At 41.9% G+C, this 20117-nt stretch overlaps 2 protein-coding genes across 2 annotated transcripts; one reads left to right on the top strand and one right to left on the bottom strand.

The window, feature by feature from the left end:
* The first annotated feature begins 5826 nt into the window (after window positions 1-5826).
* Window positions 5827-12951, top strand: LOC136559388 (cytochrome P450 2H1-like). Its single transcript, XM_066554565.1, has 9 exons — window positions 5827-6003; window positions 6989-7151; window positions 8004-8153; window positions 9889-10049; window positions 10264-10440; window positions 10869-11010; window positions 11296-11483; window positions 11944-12085; window positions 12560-12951. The coding sequence occupies exons 1-9, from the start codon at window positions 5827-5829 to the stop codon at window positions 12739-12741; spliced, it is 1482 nt and encodes a 493-aa protein (XP_066410662.1). The 3' UTR covers window positions 12742-12951.
* A 3068-nt stretch (window positions 12952-16019) lies between these two features.
* On the bottom strand, window positions 16020-19635 carry BLOC1S2 (biogenesis of lysosomal organelles complex 1 subunit 2). The gene is made up of 5 exons (XM_066554541.1): window positions 19503-19635; window positions 18599-18715; window positions 17650-17769; window positions 17055-17159; window positions 16020-16533 (listed from the first exon to the last, which is right to left on the bottom strand). Exons 1-5 carry the CDS (start codon window positions 19552-19554, stop codon window positions 16502-16504), a joined length of 426 nt encoding a protein of 141 aa, XP_066410638.1. The 5' UTR covers window positions 19555-19635; the 3' UTR covers window positions 16020-16501.
* Window positions 19636-20117: the final 482 nt, after the last annotated feature.

Raw genomic sequence — 20117 nt, 5'->3', positions numbered from 1 at the left:
GTTGGGGTCACTTCTTGGGGTTGTTGTGTTTCTTTCATTTCCTCCTTCATGTTCTCAAGCCACTCTGCTACCTCTGTGCATCTGTCTCTGGCAGGACTGAAAGGCATGATGAAGGCATACATTTTATCACTTGGTGTCAGCATCAGTTACTGCTTTTTTGTGTTTTAAATGCCTGATTTATCCTCTGTTTCCCTTATGACTGTAGTTGTTTGATATCATGAAATGTTAACAAAGGTTTTGTTACTTGACGATTACTGAATTCTTCTTGAATTTTAAATTATTTGGTGAGTTTTTCTGTTATCATTTTTCTTTATGATATGCACTGTTTTCAGAGCATACAGACTACCAGCAAATTATATGCTTCCATGATTTTTTTGTGATGATGATAAGTAATTTTCTAAAGTTGCAGAATGCCTCTGGTTAAGGCCCTAGCTCGAGTTTGAGCAGTTCTGTGCTCAAACCTTGTTTGTGCTGCAGATTCCTGGTCAGCCCTTGGAAAGGCACAGTGGGCACTGTGCCCGTGACGGTGTTACAGCTGAGGACAGTGACAATGCTGCCCCTTTGCTTCTTTGTCTCCCAGAGCACAGACCTTTTGCATGACCTGCTGTACCCCACAGAGGCTCTGCAGCTGGTCAGGAGGAACTCAGCTGCTCATGCAGGTAGCTGAGAGCAGCACTCTCAGGAAATCTGCCAAGCTCAGACACCCTCTTTGAAACTGGCAGCCCTCATTCCTGTGCCTCTTTTTACTGTGTATAGCACCTGACTGACTTTTCCCATTTCCTGACTCTTTTTTTTCCTGACTTGGGGAAGTGCCTGTTCTTTCTTTATGCTGACCATAGTCTGGAACTAAGCACCTTACTGAGAGATGATGGGGTATAGCAGCAACATAGAGACTTGCTGTTGGTGGAGTCACAGTACAGGTCCAGTGGAAAGGCTGTTATGAGCTTCATTTTTGAAGCTTCTGATTACTAAAAAGCTTGAAGCTTCTGATTACTAAAAAGCTTCATTTTTGAAGCTTCTGATTACTAAAAGTTTGCCATGTATTGCAAATGACTTCATTGACTTCACTGCGATGAATTTCATTGAGTTCATTGCAATGAACTTCATTGACTTCTTCCTTTTTCAGTTGTGTTATGTTTTGGGTCTAGTGAGTTCATAGATAAATATTTAACCAAGTTTTTTGATCTAGCTAGTCAAATGTAACTTCTGTGATCTGAAAACAAATGAAGTGGCTTGTATCTTATCTGTAGTACAATGTGTAGCATTTTCCAAATACGGGTGTTACATAAATTATTGAATACTGAAGATATCACTGAACCTTAATGCTTGCTGACCATGGCAGATTCTTTGTCAAATTACTGCCAGAACTAAGGCAGAGGTTGATATTGTATTTTCTGCATAGCACTAAGGAAAGTTCTGTCTGACAGCAGTAAAAGTTTAGTAGCTAAAATGTTGCTATTCACAGCAGAATGAGCAAGATGATTTCCACAGGCTATTCTGCCAACTTTCTGTCCTGGTTTTGGATGGGTAGAGTTAATTTTCTCTATAGTAGCTGGTATGGGACCACGTTTTGGATTTGTGCTGGAAACAGTATTAATAATTCAGGCATGATTTAGTGATTATTGAGCAGTGCTTGCGCAGCCTCAAGGTATTTTCTAATTTCTTCTACCACCCAGTCAGCAAATACGTTGGGGTAACACAAGAGGTTGTGAGGAGACAGAGCTGGGACAGCTGATCCCAACTGTTCAAAGGGATATTTCATACATATGGCAACATGCTCAATGCATAAACTAGAGAGAAATAGGCTGGGGGCCACTACTCAGCAGTGACTGGGCATCAGCTGGTTGGTAGTGAGCAATTGTTTTTAGTTTCCATTACTCGTCTTTCTTGAGTTTCATTTTTATAATTTCCTCCTCCTCCTTCTCATCATCATCATCATCATCATCATTTACTTCAATTATCAAAATGTTCTTAAGTCAACCTATGAGTTTTCTCACTTGCAGTGTTCCAGTTCTCTTCCCCTCTATCCTGCTGGAGAGAGAGAGTGAGTAAGAAGCTGTGTGTGTGTGGTGCTCAGTTGTCAGCTGGGGTTAAAACATCTCAATGGAAATGTTTAGTGAAATGTCACATTTTAATGTAAGGACATAGGAACCCAAGGGTGGGTGTGCTGGATCATGACAATAGTCAAGGCAGCCCAGAATTCTGTCCAACTCCAACACTAGCTTAAAAATCAGTTCCCAAGGAACAGAACAAAACCAAACCTGGCTGCCACAGAGGAATATTCTTTTAGACTGCTTCAGTTGCCAGTGATTCCTGAGCTATCAGTGGTATCTCTGTGTTTGAATGGATTTTGCTCTCATGAATTGGCCTGGTTACTTTTTGGACACATACATCTTGAAAATTGTGTTCCACAGCCCAAGGGCATAGTATGTGAAAAGCCACCTCCTTTGGCCTATTTGAAAATATAGAAAGGAACAAATACCAAAAGTTGCTAATTTATTTGTGCCTGGATGCCATGGAATAGACACTAGCTAATAGTCTGTACCCAGCTTTCCACTGTGCAAACTCTAGATTTCTCTCTAACAGGATGAGGGAGCAACCTGGAAAAACAAAATTGATAACATTTCCTGGTCAAGATAGAGACAGTTAAACAAAGAGACAGAAAGAAATAAACAAGTGATACAAAGACTCACCACCAAAAGGCTCATGATCACACAGTCTCTGAACAATGGCTGCACTGGAGAGGCAATTCCCCGGTTTTCATTGCCGAGTGTGATGTTAGACATGGATTATCTCTTAGGGCAGTTTGGGTTGGTTGTCCAAGCAGTGTCCACTCCAAATCCCTTGCTATCCCCCAGCCTGCTACTTGAGCTAGGGACAGAGGGAGCAACCAGGAAAGCCTCAGTGCTGTGCAAGCATTGTTCAGCAGCAGGTAAAGCACTGCTGTGTCCCCTCCATGGTCACAAATCTGAATTGTGGCACCACGCTGGCTGCTGTGAGTGAGCCAGATCCAGTATGCCTGAGCAGGCTGGGAATACACCTGAAGGGGGCTGTCCTGGGGAGAAACAGGGGTCTGTTTTCTCACAGACCTATTTTGGAGGACAACAGAAGCAAGTTGATTCAAAGTGCAGGTCCCAGATGAAAGGCTACTGTAAACACAGGATGGAATCCTAGGAGCTGGCCCATACATGCCACTAGGAAGGCCCAGCAAAGCAGCAGCTCTCAGAAGGCATTCTAAGGAAGGCGTGGAATTTGAAACACTGGTTCATACAACAGCATCCCACTCAGTCAATTTGAGCTTGAATTTGCGGGTGGAGCCAGAGAATGGTGCCAATTTGTAACAAGACCAGAGGCCCCAGCATCTGCTTTCCTACCACACTGGGAAAAAAGCTTGGAAGAAAACAGAGTCTCTTAGGTGCTTCCTCTGAATGTGAACTATATCAGGATGGGTCTTTCAGACCCAGATAAAGCCTTCATACTCAAACAGCCTTTCACACTCAAATAATCCCTGTCTTTCTGTCATCAGAGGTGACCCAAGACCTTTGGCAGTTAAATCTCTTCCCAGTTTAACTCGTGGATCCCTCCAAGCAGCTCTGGCTTTATTCCCAACACCATTTTGACCCTTTGGGGATTATGTGAGTAATTAGATAAATAATAAAAAAGCCATGTCCGGATGTGGGATGATGCTGCAAGCAAAGCTCTGCTTTTCCAGTGCATTAGGCTTCACAGCAGTTGCTCACCCTCAGGGCTGCCAATAGAGCAATGCAAGGCACTTTATCTACAAAAGCAAAGGAAAAGAAAAAGCAAACAACAGGAGTTTTTCCTTGAAGACAATAAAACTGACTGTTTTCAGCAATATAATCATCCCTCCAAAGCTTAGAAGGTTCCTTTCAATTTCACTCATCTTCCCACTTCTGGTTTTAAATACCCTGGTGTGCAGTATTCAGAGTAATGCCCATTGTACTAGAATTTGTAGAATTTGTTGCTGATAAAAAAAAATTCCATTAGGACCAGGAGAAATGATCAGGGAATTAGAATCATCTGCCTCAAAACAGATCCTCAGCAGACAGACATGTAAATCTGTATGTCTCCAGAGCCTTCCTTTGTAGTCAGGAAAAACAAACTTCTTCAGTGACTGGCTCATTTCACAAAAACAAGCTCATAAGCAAAGTGAGATATCCTGTTCTCTGGAAGTATCAGTATTTCCCCACTAACAGGTGAGACCTTCAGCTCATTTGTACACCTACCTTTTTAATATCTAAATTTAAGCTGGATATGTTTCTTTCCTCACTGTTGCAGAATCTGCTAGTACTCAGCTAACTGGGCTAAAGATAAAATCTACCTATCCTTAAACCCCATTCTGACAACTCAGTAGAGAACAAGGTGTGGTGTTTATAGTATGTCTGGCCATTTTTGTGCACAGGAACACTCAAAAACTGATTGAACAAATGTGGACTCAAGTTCTAAGCCAATGAGTTCATGCAGGAAGACAAATTGCTTTCCATTACCATTATCAGGGAGACAAAGAAGAGATTAAGATACATATATATTCTTATGTATAGGATATATATTCTCACATATAGGATATATAAGATGATATACATTTTAACACATCCTTCCATCATCACAGCATCTAAGGGGTCAGTATCATTTTCACTCTGTGTCAAATGATGGAATGTGACGGGAAGAGTCTTGACAGGTAGAAGAAGCTGTTTCTCTGAATGAAATGGTCCCTGACATGGTTGTTTGGGTGGGATACCCCTAATCTGACATTAGTTGTCTGAAAATCTGGATGAGCTCCCTCCCTGGTGTGTAAAGAGAAACAGGCACTGTCAGAGGACACTGACACCAATTTAAGGCTCATCCATTGTCAGTAGGTGCTGTACAGAGACCCAGGTGTCTGAAGCAAAGAGCAGGAGAATGGTGAGAGTGTGACCAGAGCCTATGGGGGTGATAGGTGAGGGCTCTCCTGTGGGGCAAGACCTACCCAGGGAGCATCCCCTACTAGGGGCCTGGGGCTGTAACACATAAAGCTTCTCAAAAGCAGAGGGGAAGGCGGGAGGGGGAGGAGGGAGAATAAAAGAGAGAAAGCTATTTCAAACAGAACTGTCCAGAGAGATTTTGCTACAGAGAACTCATACAGAGCCTCGCTGAACTGATAGAGCATGGTGCTAATAATGTCAAGGTTGTGTGTTTGATCCCTGTAGGGGCCATTCACTTTAGAGTTGGACTAGATGATCCCTGTTGGTCCCTTCCAACTCAGAATATTCTGTAAGTGTTTTACACACTTCATTTTTTTTGCCAGTATTATCCACTGTATTGTCTTTGAGCACCAGTTTCATAGATCAGAGATAAACAGAGATAACCAATCTTCTTCTGCAGATTCTCATTCAGGATTACTTTAAGAGTAATGTCATGCCCCTTTCTTATTGCACAGAGACTTCCTAAGGTAATGAAAGCTATGAAAGCTATTTCTTTTTTTTATTCCACTAATACTTCCATTTCCCTTCTTAAGCTACAGTTTTTACCATCTTCTGCTCTCTACATGTTCTCATCCCTTGTTTACTTTGTTCTCTACCAAGGCTTTGCCAGGTCTTAATTCCCATTGCTTTAGGACTATTACATAACTAACAAAGTCAGCTTTAGTAACATTCATTCTTATCATTACCAGATTAATAAGTAAACTCATATCTCATATCTCAACAGGAATGGCAGGGCACTATTGGCTAATTTCAACCACAGGATTTGGTACCACAACATATAAGTAAGCATGGATTTACAGGTCCAGCACTGGGCTTTTCTGACACTTGACTTCCTCAGCCCACCATGGAGGCCCTGGGAGTGACCACTATTTTGTTGCTGGTTTGCATCTCGTGCCTCCTCTTTGCCACATGGAGAAGCAGATCTCAAAAAGGGAAGGAGCCTCCTGGTCCCACTGCACTCCCCATTGTTGGAAACCTGCTCCAGATAAACCCATGGAATTTGCCTGGAAGCTTGAAAGAGGTAAGGGACTGTCTTATTCTTTCCTATGTTTTCTTCATGGCATATAAAACAAAGTCCAATCCCACAGTTCTCAGCTAAATTCACAAGTTTAATTTGCATTGACCAAATGTTAAACAGAAACAAAAGGTTTCCCAGATATACATGCTTATTAAGTCTATATATAATCACAGTAATCTATTGTATTTTTAAGCCTATATATTACAGGTGTGTATATATAAATATATATATGTCCATATATTATAAGTCAGTCTATATATTGGCAATGACCATAGTGAAATGAGTTATGTGCTGACCTCACAATCTGTACCACAGTACAACAATTTGCAGTGGATTTGCAATTAAGGCATTGATGCTGTTGCAGTATAATCTTCCTGTGCTTAATTCCTCACCACGTTGGCAACACAGCCTGGCCATTTTTGGGGGGAGAGCCCTGCTCCATTTTGCTGCCTCTGCTCCCTAGCAGATATGTAGGATCTCCTGGGAGTGGAAGTAGCAAGCGCAGAAATTGAAGTAAAAACATTTGGAGGTGAATTGTGCTGTCCATTCCCTCCCCTGACTGATGTCACCCATCTGACAAAAATACCCCTTTGAGAGGCGGTTTCACTGTTTGTGGTCAAAAATCCTTCAGGCATTTGCTTCCATGTTGTTTATGTAACTGATTTTAGAGCTCATGTAAATTGTTATCTACTATGCCCTGCACAAAGGTATTCTAAAATGTTTTGCCAGCCCTGTGAAGAGCTATTTTCTTTTCTCAGATTTGGACTGGATACTTGCCATTTCCATTCATATTCCTTATTTCTTGTATAATTCCCTCATCCCTCGTCTGTAACTCATAATTGAAAGATCACTGCACTGTTGTTAATCAATGTCATGTCTCAACAGTGTTGGGACAATGACACATCACCTCTCAGACCTCTTTGCTACAAATGTCACAAGATTATCGTTGGTGTTGTCATGTTGCTCTTTGTGCTCACCTTTCCTGCAGCTCAGTGAGAAGTATGGTCCTGTCTTCACAGTACATTTGGGCCCACAAAAGGTTGTGGTGCTGTATGGCTATGATGTGGTAAAAGAAGCTCTGGTTGATCAAGGAGATGACTTCAGTGGAAGAGGCATCCTACCACTGATTCAAAAACTGTTCCGAGGCACAGGTATGTTCTTGGTAAAGCCAGCATGCAAAACAGACACTTTCAGTGCTTCAGAAACACAGCTGAGAGGGCAGTGCAGAGGGGCATGGTAGATTTCATTTACTACTTTTATGCAGACAAATTAGCAATTAAAGGCAAAAAACCCAGCTCATTACTTGGAACCTTGAGCAAACTGGTCCCCTGGAGAACTATCTAAAGTCCCAGGATGGCTTCACTGAGTGCCTTTTTATTTCCAGCATGCTTCAAGCTTGGCTAAAATTTTGTACACTAAATGTGCCTCTAAGATCTTACATTCATTCTCTCATTTCTGAAAATATTCTGAATATAGATACAGCTAAGGAACCAGCAAAAGGAAAGTCCACAGCACAACAAGATAAGATAATATAGGCTTACCCAGAAAGGGCCACAGTCCAGATTAGTTCATGAGATTATTCACCAGGTCAGTCCCTGGTATGGCATTTATAGCACATATTCCATGATATTATATACACAGTGCAGTACCATTGGTATTGTCAATAATTATATGCTCTATGCAGGTGCACAGCAGAACATTTGAGTCGTTATGTCAGTGCAAAGGCCTTGTGGCCAAGACCAATTCAGTGTTACTTCTTACTTACTTTGTAACATAGTTTTTCTTATCCTGGGAATAAAGTCAGTTTTATTCAAGGGCTGTGACAGATGGATCAAATTTGTCACCTTCAGATTTGTAGAGGAGTTATGGTTTGGGGCAGATAGCAATTGCAGTGCAACTCCTCAGAGAGGTGTATTTGCATGCTGAGTACCTACTGTGTAGTTCCCATTAAAGAGATAAAAACTTGTTTCATCATGAAGGTCTATTTTTCCTCCTTGTGTCAGGCATTGTGACCAGCAATGGGGAGACCTGGAAGCAGCTGAGACGATTTGCACTCACCACCCTGCGGGATTTTGGGATGGGGAAAAAGGGCATTGAGGAGCGAATCCAGGAGGAAGCTCATTTTCTGGTGGAGAGGCTCAAGAACACACATGGTATGATAAGGACTTTCTGCCTGTTGAGATACTGCATATCTGCAATTAGACAATGAGGGATGTAGGGCAGCTTCACAAAATCTATGACCTAAGGAGTGGGTGTATGGCTGCTGTTTCTGCTCCCTGCTTCTGTAGGCAAAATTATTAGTAGGCAAAATTATCAATCAAAGGTACTGTGACAGTATGGAGGATAAAAGTAGGAGAGAGAGGCTTGGAAAGCACCTTTTAACCTATTCTGCTTGAGGAACAAGACAGGAAGGGGCAAAAGGAATGGCTTTGCCACAGAGCCAAGGCTTTGATGGAATTCAGCCATGGAGACAGTGCTGGATGCTGTCAGGTAACCAAGTATGCTCTTCTTCACCCTGTCTCCTGCAACTCTGTGTAAACAGATCTTGAAGAAGGAGGTGACCAGAGAACTCATTTGCAGATATTTGGGGTTGGAGCCATCTGAACACAAGACAATAGATCCCAGTATTGATGGGGCTGTCCAATGGGAACAGGTATATAAGCTGCTTCTGAGGGCAGGGTATAATGGTACCCACTTGGCTTCAACCTGTAAGTGTGTTTTCTGGTAATATATAAGTCAGTGTTACTTCTAATGTGTCCCCTGAGGGTGGCACAGTACCAGCCACCCTTTTCACTGCCAGCCCTCAATGTGTGCCTATTCTGCAAGGGGGAAAAGCAGATAGATCTAAAAGAATGATTAAGCATCACTGTTTTCCATGAGCCACTAGACAATTCAATCTGGCTTCTCAGATAAACATTTGTTTTATAAATCAGAGAAAACACTCTCACCTGCATTGCTTTAATCTTTTGACTATCACAGTAATACTATATTTCTTATGCCCTTATGCAAGCCTATAACTCTGGCTCACCTTGTTGCATCAACTTTTACTGTGTATTAAAAGGTTTTACAAGCAAGATATATACAACCAAAAAGTATAAATCCATTATTTACCCTAATGCAAATAATAAATAGCTATGACTAGTGTCTTCTACATTCAGCATTAATATACTCACCACCTCTGAAAAATCCACTGAGTCTTCAACAGCCATGGAGTCACCAGTCAGGCAGAGAACTGGTGCTATTGCTCCTTGGAATAGTCTGCTACTAAGTTGACATTTTCTCATTCTGTGGTTTTCCTCCAGGATTTTATACCTTTTCATGTTATTGTTTCTTATCTTGAACCCTTGAGATGCACCCTATCACTGTAATTAGCTTTCCTTTTTTTCTTGGGTCTAATCTTGCTTTTGCTTACACCATAATTCTCTGCATAGGAGTCATGCAGCTGTGCTATCAAAAGTAGACTTTGATCACAGGCATTTGAATGCCAAGGGGAGGGTTATGTAACTGAGGTTACACTAGTAAAGTTAATAAGGATAGTGCAATAACCTAAAGACATGGTTCAGGCAAAGTCCCCATGGTTTCATTGGGATTTTGTGGGAATGTTAGGCTGTTTCTAATAAACAGTCTGTAAGACAGACAGGCATGTGCTAGCTGAAGAGCAACTAAGGCACTCAGACCAGTGTTCTGCTGAGAACAAGACAGAAGAGATAAACCACTGTAAGAGTGAAATTAGTTCACTTCAAGAATAAGTTGGTAGGCCCTTCACTGTCCTTTCAAAGGAGTGCAAAATTCTGGAACTCCAGAGAATGTGAAACTTTGTAGGGTCAGAGGAGGGGTTGATCCATGAAATACTGAAAGCAAGATACCTTTTTTTGGTGGTTGTTGCAGAGCAACCTCTGAACCCCAGTGGTTTCCTAATCCACGCTGTTTCCAACATCATCTGCTCCATCATCTTTGGGGATCGGTTTGACTATGAAGACAAGAATTTTCTAAATTTAATTGATTGGATAGAGGAAAACAACAAGCTCCAAACCTCTATACATGCACAGGTGTGTCTGGTTTTATTTAATATATTTGTTAGTTATTGTAATATTCAAATCCCTGAATGTAGTGATAAAGTAAATGGCCATAAAATCCTGAGTAAGAAAGACCTACTGTTCCAAAACAGTTTAACTGCCCCATTTTCACAGTTACAATCAGGGGAACATTTTAGTTTATTCACAGTAATCAGAATGTGCTTTTTCATCCCTTTATTTTTTACAGCTATATAATTTCTTCCCAACTGTCATGGATTATCTACCTGGACCTCATCAACAACTGATAAAAAACATTGAAAAAGTTGATAAATTTACAACACGTATCGTAATGGAGCACCAGAAAACCCTGGATCCCACTTGTCCTCGAGATTTTATTGATGCTTTTCTTAATAAAATGGAACAGGTACTGTAAGAGTAGAGATGTATTAGATTATATGGAAATCACTACTTGAATCAGATCTTTTCTTTTTACTTGTGATGGGGGGTTGGGTTTTTTGCAAATACAGAGGGGAACTTGCTCTTCATGACACATTGACTTCATTTTATCCTCTCAATTTTTTATCAAGGATTTTTAAACACAGAATTAACAGCATGAGCCAAGTGATGAAAGCTGAAGACCAAACTGATTAATATAATTCAATGCTCCTTCCATATCATAATATTACTTAGTTAACCTACTATAAATGCTGGTGTTCTGGAGAGTGAGCATCATATTTTTGAAAGAACATTTATCTTTCTAAAGATAAACCTACATTATGGGTACAGGATTTTTCTTTTTAAGCAAATTTTTTGGGTTTGTCATTCAAAACCTTCTGCCAAATCTTCCTACAGGAGAAAGGGAATGCTGACTCAAAATTCACCGTTGAGACCTTGAGCAGAACTACACTCGACTTATTCCTAGCAGGAACCGGGACCACAAGCATCACAATGAGATTTGCAATTCTGATTCTTCATAAATACCCGGAAATAGTAGGTAATGGAAGTAAATAGTTTAAAACTTTTTAATAGGTTGTGGGATCAGTTTGGACAATTCCTGTCACTACCGCATGTGGCAATACTCCCCTGACTAAGGAAGTATGTTTTAGCAGTGTGGAAATGTGTGTAAGTCTTAGTTGTCTTCACAAGAAGCAGATGTTAGTACTAAGTATAATCATATATTCCTGGAGTGCTAAAAGCATATTTTGTTGTATATATGGAGAGAGGTTCAGGCAAACAGATGGGGGACTTGTTCATTCAACATTTACTGATTTCTCAACAGAGAAAATGCAAAAGGAGATTGATTCTGTGATTGGCCGAGAGCGAAGCCCTCGCATGTCGGATCGGAGCCAGATGCCCTTTACAGATGCTGTGATCCACGAAATCCAGAGATACATTGATTTCCTTCCCCTTAATGTCCCACATGCTGTAATCAGAGACACCGAGTTCAGAGACTATTTTATCCCCAAGGTCTGTTACACTATGTCTGAGAAAGGTCATAATCTCTTGAAAACAACAATTGAGTTTTGTTCTTTGTATTTTTTTTCAAAAGCATCGAAATGCAATACTGAATTTTATTTTTCTTTGTAAGGGGATTCTGGAAGTTATTGAGTCCAATCCCTTGTATTAGAAAAAAAAAAAAAAATACTTTTGCATCCTCTGTATGAAGAGGGAGATATTTCTGGCGTTTTTTTTCACATCAGTGTACGCTGCAATTTATTTGGATACAATATTAAATACTCTAAACAGACTTTTTATGAAAATTCCCTAAAAAGCATCTTTGCCATACCAATGGCATATATTTTTGTGCATTAAATGTTCATTTAAAACTGGTTAAATTTTGACTACCCTTCTGTTTAGCTCTGGGAACTTCTTAGGGCCTCCTTGCTTTAACATATCTCCATTGTACCTTTCGTTTTTGTTAATTCAGGACACTCTGATATTCCCTATGCTGAGTTCTGTCCTACATGATAGCAAGGAATTTCCAAATCCAGAAAAATTTGACCCAGGACATTTCTTGAATGCAAATGGTACCTTTAAAAAGAGTGACTACTTCATGCCATTTTCTACAGGTAAGACCTCTTGCTATTTCAGATCCGAGACCATCCTGTCCTGAAATCTCTCTGAAGATTTCATGGCTCCTTCACCGTTGTCTGTACAACGATGTCAGGTGACATCTGCTAGAGTCACATCTGGGAAGCTCTAACCCCTGCACTACAGTTCCAGCTGACTTCCTTTTCTAGCAAACACAAGAACTCCTCCAATGCCTTCTACAAGATGCGTATGAAGTGGGACTCAACCACACAACTTATCTCTCAAACCATCAAACAGCAGCAGAACTTGAGCAACCAAAGCCTTCAAACTACCTTCACACACTGAGTACTCTCATTGTTCTAGACCTTTAGTTCCTAGTTTCATTCATGCTTCCCCAAAATACTGCACTGCTGCCTGTGCATTCTGAGATGTCTGAATTTTCATGGCACTGTGACTAAAATCAGTTATCAGCAAAATACTCCACTATGACCTCTTTTTTTTTTTGGTTGTAGGAAAACGCATCTGTGCAGGAGAAGGTCTGGCCCGGATGGAGATATTCATATTTTTAACATCCATCCTGCAAAACTTTAATTTGAAGCCTGTTGTGGATTACAAAGACATTGACATCAGCCCAATAATCACCAGTCTGGCAAATGCACCCCGAGACTATGAGGTCTGTTTTGTTCCACGTTAGCCAAGTGAAGAATTTCCAGCTCCCAAACTCAGGAGTGCTCTGGCTGGGGAATGACAGTCATTCCCCAGTCTGTTGAGAATGAAACACTCAGACCATTAATGGAGAGAAGAGTGCTTAGAAAAGAAAATTGTATGGTGCTTTTACAATCACCACAGCCAGCTCTTAACAGAGTAGGCAATCACACAGGGAAGGACACAGAACCCTGTGCAAAATTACACAGATTCTCCTCTGCATCTACCTCACCCTGTGGTGCTTCCTGTCTGGCTCCTGACATGCCAGGCTGTCTGCACTAGTTCTCTGAGAGCCCTGCTGCTGCTGCCCTGATCACCTGAGGGGTTCCAGCAGGAATAGATGCTTGTACTCCAGGGTTTTTACAAACTCTGCTTGAAATACTTCTCTCTGTACTTTCAGTTTGTTTGTAATCTATTTGTAAAGGCAAACCTAAAACAAGAGGGTTTTTTGTGGTAGATAATGATCATCTATAGAATTCTTTCCCTAATACTTACTGTCTACTGTGGGGATAATTTATCAATGACTGGGCAGATGGGTTATCCTCTGTGATTACAATGAGGGTTTGTGAAATTACAATTTATACTGCAAAATAAAGAAGTAGTATACTGAATTGTTGTTTTTCTGATACTCCAAAACATCTTTTAGTGAAAAACCAGTGTCCACAAAGCTTATACTCCAAATTCTCTTTCAAGTCCTGTACACATTTGACTGCTTCATTTCACTCATATGAAATGTACTGTGGCTTGAAGAATGAGCTGGTTAATGATCTATAAACGTCCACTCCCAATTTGGAATAAAGCTGCACTGACCCTATGGGACCCATGAGGACCCCATCTGTGGTTACAGAGCTGTTCATTGGGGAGAAAAAGGACAAATTAAATAGTACCAGGATCCCCCCCAGTACCTTTTCCTGAATGAATGCCAGCTTGCATCTTCCCAATATTTTATGAAGTACATAAAGATCACTACAGCAATGTTACAATCAGGAAAAAAAAATAAATAGAGTTTATATGACTTGCCAAGCATATGTGTACAGATCAGTGGCCGGCATTTCCTGCCTTGATCACATTCCCATCAATGTATAATATATGATTACATGAAGAGAGAGAGCTGAATCTGCATTATGTGGGAAAAGACAGAACTGTAAAATTACCACAATGCCATTAACTGTTTATGTGAAACAGACAGAACTTGCTTCCTTTCAAAGATTAATAAGCTAGATATACTATGCATTACTAGCATGATATTGCAAAGGCAAAAAGCCACAAATTCCACAGAATCACAGAAATAAATTCTCTTTACCATATAAAAAGAAGAAAGCACTGTACTTCCTCTTTAGCTGGGCCATGACTAAAATAGCCAAAGCAAATTAGGGAGCAGTTTTCTTATTCTAGTTATCTTTCTTCATGCTGAGAAGTCAAGGAGGCAGCCACTGCAGATCAGCAAAACAGCTTTAGTGCCTGGAGAGTCCACCATGGTATGAAGTGGGCTTTGGGATTAGAGGAGGGCTAAAGCCATGTGCCCTGATTCTGAACACTGGATATCTCCACAAAGTACTGCTCTGAAACTTGAATGACTTCAGAATAACCTGTTAGAGCAGCTGGGCAAAATTGTCTTCAGATGCTGGAAAAAAGTATTCTCTGGAACTCTTCTGCCTCTTCTAAAAGAGCTGTTATTTGCTAGGCTGATTTTCATTCCCTGGTTTGCAGTTGCAGTCCAAACCAAGAACTGCTTCAGCTCCAAAGTGGTTTGCAGACCATTTTGATGACTCACCTTGCCCCTGGACTCTCATCCATCAGCCCTCCCTTTTCTGTTTTCCTTTTGTTCTTCCTTTTAAGAACCCACTATTTTCTTACTCTATTTTCCACCAGAAAATGCTGCAAAGAACTCTGAGACTTAATCTCCTTCTGTATCGCCTCTGGAAGTTCTCAGGGATTCTTCAGGTGAAACATCTGAGCAGTAACCAAGTTGTGGCTTTGCTTTTGGACTGACTATACATTTCACCAGTACAATGCTGTTCACACACACCTGTGTCTCTTCCATGGTGCTACTCTCCAAGGACCTGCCATCCTTGACAGGATGTGGATTCTACCAGCGGCCCCTCAGGCAGGGAGGGTAACAGTTACTCAGAGACACAACTGGGAACATAGCTGTCAGCTCTTAGGCTAACTAGGATGCCACTCTCACAGTCTTCCAGCCAGCCAGGAAGTCCATCTCTAAAATTTCCTCTCAAAAAGAAAATCTATTGTGGGACAAACCCCTTCTCTCATTTTTGCTTTATGGAGGTGGAATACTCAAAGAGTTTGTGAAGGAACTATTTCTAACCTTTCTTATCTGAAAACACTGAGCACTTGGTGACATTGCATGGCCAGAAGGATTTCCATCTTCAGAGCCCCGGAGGTTTTCATCCTTGTAGTTTTAAAATGGCACTGTATTTTGTATACACAGAAAAGCAACTTTTTCAAGAGGAACAGCCCATGGTCTGTCCTGTGCCTTTCCTGTGGGATCTGTGGTTTTCCCTGCTGGCATGGCTCCTCCCTGCGTCCCCCTGCAGTCCTGCCAGGTAACACCATGAGCACAGAAATGCTATTTCTATATCAAACCCAGGATTTTCAAAGTGATGGTGAAGGCACTCAAAAGTCATCTGCTTCACTCTTCAAAAAGAGCACTAGGGAAAAGTGTCCATCCTGACTAAACAGTGGCTGTACAGAGCCTGACAGCATGATGATCTTTATCTCACTGGCACCTGACTAGACATTCTTTTAAACACTCCTAAGTTTGAACCACGTTCTTCCTACATACAGAACTGGTACTGTCCTCAACTACAACTCACTCAAAAGCCAGCTTGTACTACTTAAGGTCAATAGGTACAGAAAAAATATCCTTGGAGTAGGACAAATAACTGTTCAGTACAAAGGGCTCTGCCAAATCAGCAATTTGGAACATTGTAAAACTAGTAGAGAAGTAGATTTTTGTGGTAGGCATGCCACTTCAAAAACTACTAGGATCAAAATTCACTGGTGAAGTAGTGAGTCTGCTAAGTCAACTGAGCATGTGATAAAAGTAATATGTCTTGAAACTTCACCAGAGGTCCAGACAGTTGAAGAATATAATGGCAAGAATACTTGATGCAAAAGTTTAAAACATGTTCTCTTCTATCATCCCTAGTAGCTTGAAGGAGTTTGTCTTTATTAACAGACTTCTTTAAAAAATAAAAAAAAACAGCTTGTGTAATCTTTCCAACAGAACTTGAGATTCCAGAGAAATATATACAGCAAGTTTATTGTAAATTTGTCTATTTCAAACAGATAAAGTGAAGTGTTTTCAATACCCCACCCATTAAGTCCAAAGTTCCAGGTATCTTCCCAACACAGAACTCAATGAAGGAAAAATTGAAGTTTAGGTCCTGCTGCTACTAAGGGAAAATGTCTTTACAGATTATGGAAGACTTTCCCTAGACCAAGTATTTCATGTGGAAAACAGGATTAACACACATATAGCCAATATCGACATGAGTTAAAGACAGGCTTCTACTTTTCACTGCAGAACTGAGGCAACAGTACCCCTTGAGAAGAGGAAAATATTATTCAGCCTTAGGCCTGAATACAGCCTACCAATAGCTGGAAAAAGTCCCAGTCTCCATGTCAGCTGTAAACCAAATCCTTGTCAAAATACAGAATTGCTGCTGTGCAAAACCAGAGATCAGTTGGATTCACTGCCCAACTCCAGCTCACAGACTATTGTAATTTCATCGTTTCTCCAGTTTTTTGTACTTGGCTTCTGCAGAAGGAAAAGTAATATTTTAGTACTGGGTAGGTAAAAGCTTTGCAACCTGTAAGCTAATTTACTGTATCATTCAGGATCCTTATTTTCTAATGCACTTAGGCAGATATAATTGTACAATAATTTTTTTAAGAACCCGGTGCTTAAGTCAGAAAATATTATTAATTTAAGCCAAGAGGGCTTGGGTGGCTGGTGGAACATTATGAATCCCTCAATTTGCAAGGTTAAACATCAGTCTTTAAATTATAAGTCAGTGTGTACCATAAAAAAGAAATCAAGCCTCACTAATAAGCAGTAGTTTAACAACACCTGTACTAGTCCACCATAACATAACTCATTACATGACTCTTTTCCCAATGCTTATCACTTCACAGGCAATGTTTGTACTCAAAAGCAGCATAGGCAACTCTGCACCTCAGATTTGTTAAACAAAACAGAGTTTACTTTCTTTCATTCTTTTTAAATCCTCTTGCAAGGCACTATGCTGCTAGGTCTTAACAGTAGAGGATGATAGTTACCAAGTTTTTTGGAATATGCATCCAGTTTATAAGCTGCCTGCTCCAGAGCTGCAACCTGTTCCTCAATTAGGTCTATCTGTTCCAGATATGGCTGAAGATCAGCATCTTAAAAAAGCATAAAAATTTTATCTGTCAGTTCTCAGTAATGCACTTCCAAGAAACAGTTCACACTTGAAACACAAGAATTTCTTATTACATTCTTCAGATAGGACACTTCAAAAGGTGCCCTCTCCCAGCCCAAAATTAAGTGGTGACTCTGACAGTCATGTTCCAGGGAAATATTAAATGTTTAAGAGTACTTCTGGTCTCTAACACAAGTAACAAGAGAACATGAATTAAAAGAAGTGTTATTCCTATCAGATCCAGAGTCTGGGGTAAATCAGGACACAAATTCAGATGTATTTTCTCTTACAGTAGTCTACAGTCTAAAGCTGTTAAGAAATATACAAGACTGGCATTGCATAGCAGCACATCTATATCAGTGAGTTTTATTTCCTCCAGCACTAATGGAGTGTGAACCTTCTGACTCTAAGATGCTTTATTTCCCAAACAAGTGTGCCATTTATGACACCCCTACCTTATTTGGTGTACTTACATTTTTGGTTTAAATCCTTCAGATTTCTACTGATGTTTATAGCAATATCTTTCATTTCTAAGTACTTCAAGCTAGTCAGCTTATTCATGTTTTCCAAGAGTTTGTAGTCTTCACTGGTGGCTTAAAAAAAATATAAAGTATCTTTTAATTAAAGGTGATGTGGTTTGAATTGCGGGCAGACTCTTCAAGAGGACAAGAGATTTCAATCCAACAGCCAAATAAAGCACAACAGTTTAGATGGCAATACAGGTTATTAGTATACACTCTACAAAAAGATGACATTTTGTGAATTCCAAAAATCAACTGCACTGATGAATTTACTTCTAAATTTTTTTGAAAAAATTTACTAAGTCCTCACATTTCTATTCTTAACTCTGTCAGTTAGACACTTATGTTTACAAAACTGATAGCACAAATCCAGGCTCGTAATTTGTACCATACATTCCTCCAGTCTGCAAATCAGGAGTGCTTTCAAAATTAGAGCCTAGGACATGCACTAACTTGGTGAACAGTTTACTTTGCTCCAGTTAATTTTGCACAGCAGTTTATTCTAAAGCATAAATGTTGGAAAACATATATGATCCTTGCTCTCAAGAAAAAAATGGCTCCACTCTGTGTAGTGCCTCCTTCCTACTCTGTCTTAACCTAGACGCTTTTGTTAGATTGACTTTCCATGTACAAACTTCTTTGAGATGAAAAAGAAATATTTTTTAAGCTGCTGATATCACACTGAATTGTTCTGAAAAATATTTGTACTATTCTGGGACTTCATTAAATTATTATAACTAATCTCAGTGTTCTTAGCAGCCTAGCAATGTGCCAAATTTGGACTGCCAGTCTTACCAGACGCAATCTAAATAGTTACAGATTAGACAAACTATCCAAGAGATTTCTTTCAAACAAAGAGAAAAGAAAGAAGAACTTGCAGGTCAGTATTGCAGTGCCTTACCTGTCAGTTCACCTGTCAAGTAAGTGGCCATTTTGCTGAACATGTCTTTGCAGAGTTCATTGATATCTGCTTCTGCTGGCTCCTTAGCTTCCTCTGCAGTTTCAATAGCAGGATCCTCTACTCAGGGTAAAGACATTACAGGGTTAAGACAAACTATAGCAAGTCCGGAAGCACAACAGAAAGATTACATGGTTCCCTTTTTCCGCCCTTCAGGCTGCTTACAGCTGCTTTCCATGTAAGCTGCCTTCTTTACACGTTACACTGTTAAGAGGTAACAAACTACGGCAGCTTCTTCGAAGTAGCACCATCATTATTTCCAAATAATACTAAAGCATTCAAGAGAGAGGCACCCGGTCTGACAGCACTGACAAGCATTAGTCCCCCTCGTGCCTAGACAGCAAAGCAGTTTGGGGAGAACTTCTGAGTGGCTGTGCACGGCGCTGCTGTTCATTTCTAGTCACCGATTCGGAAAAGAAGCACCGCTGCCCCAATCCGCTTCATATGGGCTATAACAGATCCCCACCTGCGGAAAGCGGCAATCGCCGCTTTCTTCTCAAACCCGTTTCTCCCACAATCTGCCCTTATTCGGCCCCTTCCCGGAGCAGTCCGGCACCTCTCCCCCAGCCCGGCAGGCCGCTCCTTCGCCCATCGGCAGCGTTTGCCGACTCGCACACGAAGGCTGCTCGAGGCCCGCGACTCCCTCCGACCGAAGCGGCGGCAGGGCCAGGACCCGGCCAGTCCCCAGGGCAGCAGCGGCAGAAGGCGTATGGCCCGGCCCGGCCGACACACGCCAGGCCGCGGGCTCGCCGGGAGCTCCTGCCCGCGCCGCGCCCTCCCCGGGCCGGGCCCAGCCCCGCGACCCCGGCCCCGGCCCCAGTCCTGCACCCCGGCCCCGGTCGCTTACGCTTGGCGGGCTGCGCGCCGGCCTCGGGTGGCCCTTCCGCCGCGGCAGCCATGGGCACACAGCCGCTCCCACGGCCGGAGCCGCCTCCTCCGGGCCGCGCCAGGCCCGGGCCCGCCCCGCGCCCGGCGCAAGGAGGAGCGCCCGGAGCCCCCGCCCCTGAGGGGCGACCGCGGCAGGTGTGCGGTGTGCCGGCACCGCGGGGACGCGGCTGCAGGAAAGAGACGAATGCCGAGGTGTAAAACGTGTACGAGGTTACTTTGCTCCAGGCGTTACAGGCAGTGAAGCCGAACCGAGAGTGCCCAGTTTGTGCTCGATGCGGCTGCGCTGTCAGTGCGCTCACTTCCCTCTTCCCACCGCAACCGGAGCGCTCATTGCAGGAGCACCGGCAGGACTCTCACACCGCACGCCCGGCTCGGAGGCTGCGGCCAGCCCGACCCTCACAGGCAAACTCTCCAGTCCTGTGTTTGAGGATGTTTTTCTTTGGCTTAGCTGATCCGTTTACATCTGCAGGTCTTCATGCGATTTAAAAGCATCTCTTGTGCTGCTGATGAGGTGGCCAGGAGACAAGTATCGGCAGGATAGCCGGTACTTGGGGATACTGTGGGGACTGTGGTA

Source organism: Molothrus aeneus, chromosome 8 (genome assembly GCF_037042795.1).
Source record: "Molothrus aeneus isolate 106 chromosome 8, BPBGC_Maene_1.0, whole genome shotgun sequence".
NCBI lineage: Eukaryota > Metazoa > Chordata > Aves > Passeriformes > Icteridae > Molothrus > Molothrus aeneus.
Note: the sequence above shows the minus strand (reverse complement) of the source record. Positions and strands in the feature narration are given on the sequence as shown.

Excerpts from the sequence above, each read along its gene's own strand:
- LOC136559388 (XM_066554565.1), top strand. The coding sequence starts at position 5,827 with ATGGAGGCCCTGGGAGTGACCACTATTTTGTTGCTGGTTTGCATCTCG. Across the intron at positions 7,152-8,003 it reads AAAACTGTTCCGAGGCACAG|GCATTGTGACCAGCAATGGG; the intron begins GTATGTTCTTGG and ends TCCTTGTGTCAG. Across the intron at positions 8,154-9,888 it reads GAGGCTCAAGAACACACATG|AGCAACCTCTGAACCCCAGT; the intron begins GTATGATAAGGA and ends TGGTTGTTGCAG.
- BLOC1S2 (XM_066554541.1), bottom strand. The coding sequence starts at position 19,554 with ATGGCTGCCGCGGCGGAAGGGCCACCCGAGGCCGGCGCGCAGCCCGCC. Across the intron at positions 18,716-19,502 it reads CGGCGCGCAGCCCGCCAAGC|AGGATCCTGCTATTGAAACT; the intron begins GTAAGCGACCGG and ends TACCCTGAGTAG. Across the intron at positions 17,160-17,649 it reads GAAGGATTTAAACCAAAAAT|ATGCTGATCTTCAGCCATAT; the intron begins GTAAGTACACCA and ends TGCTTTTTTAAG.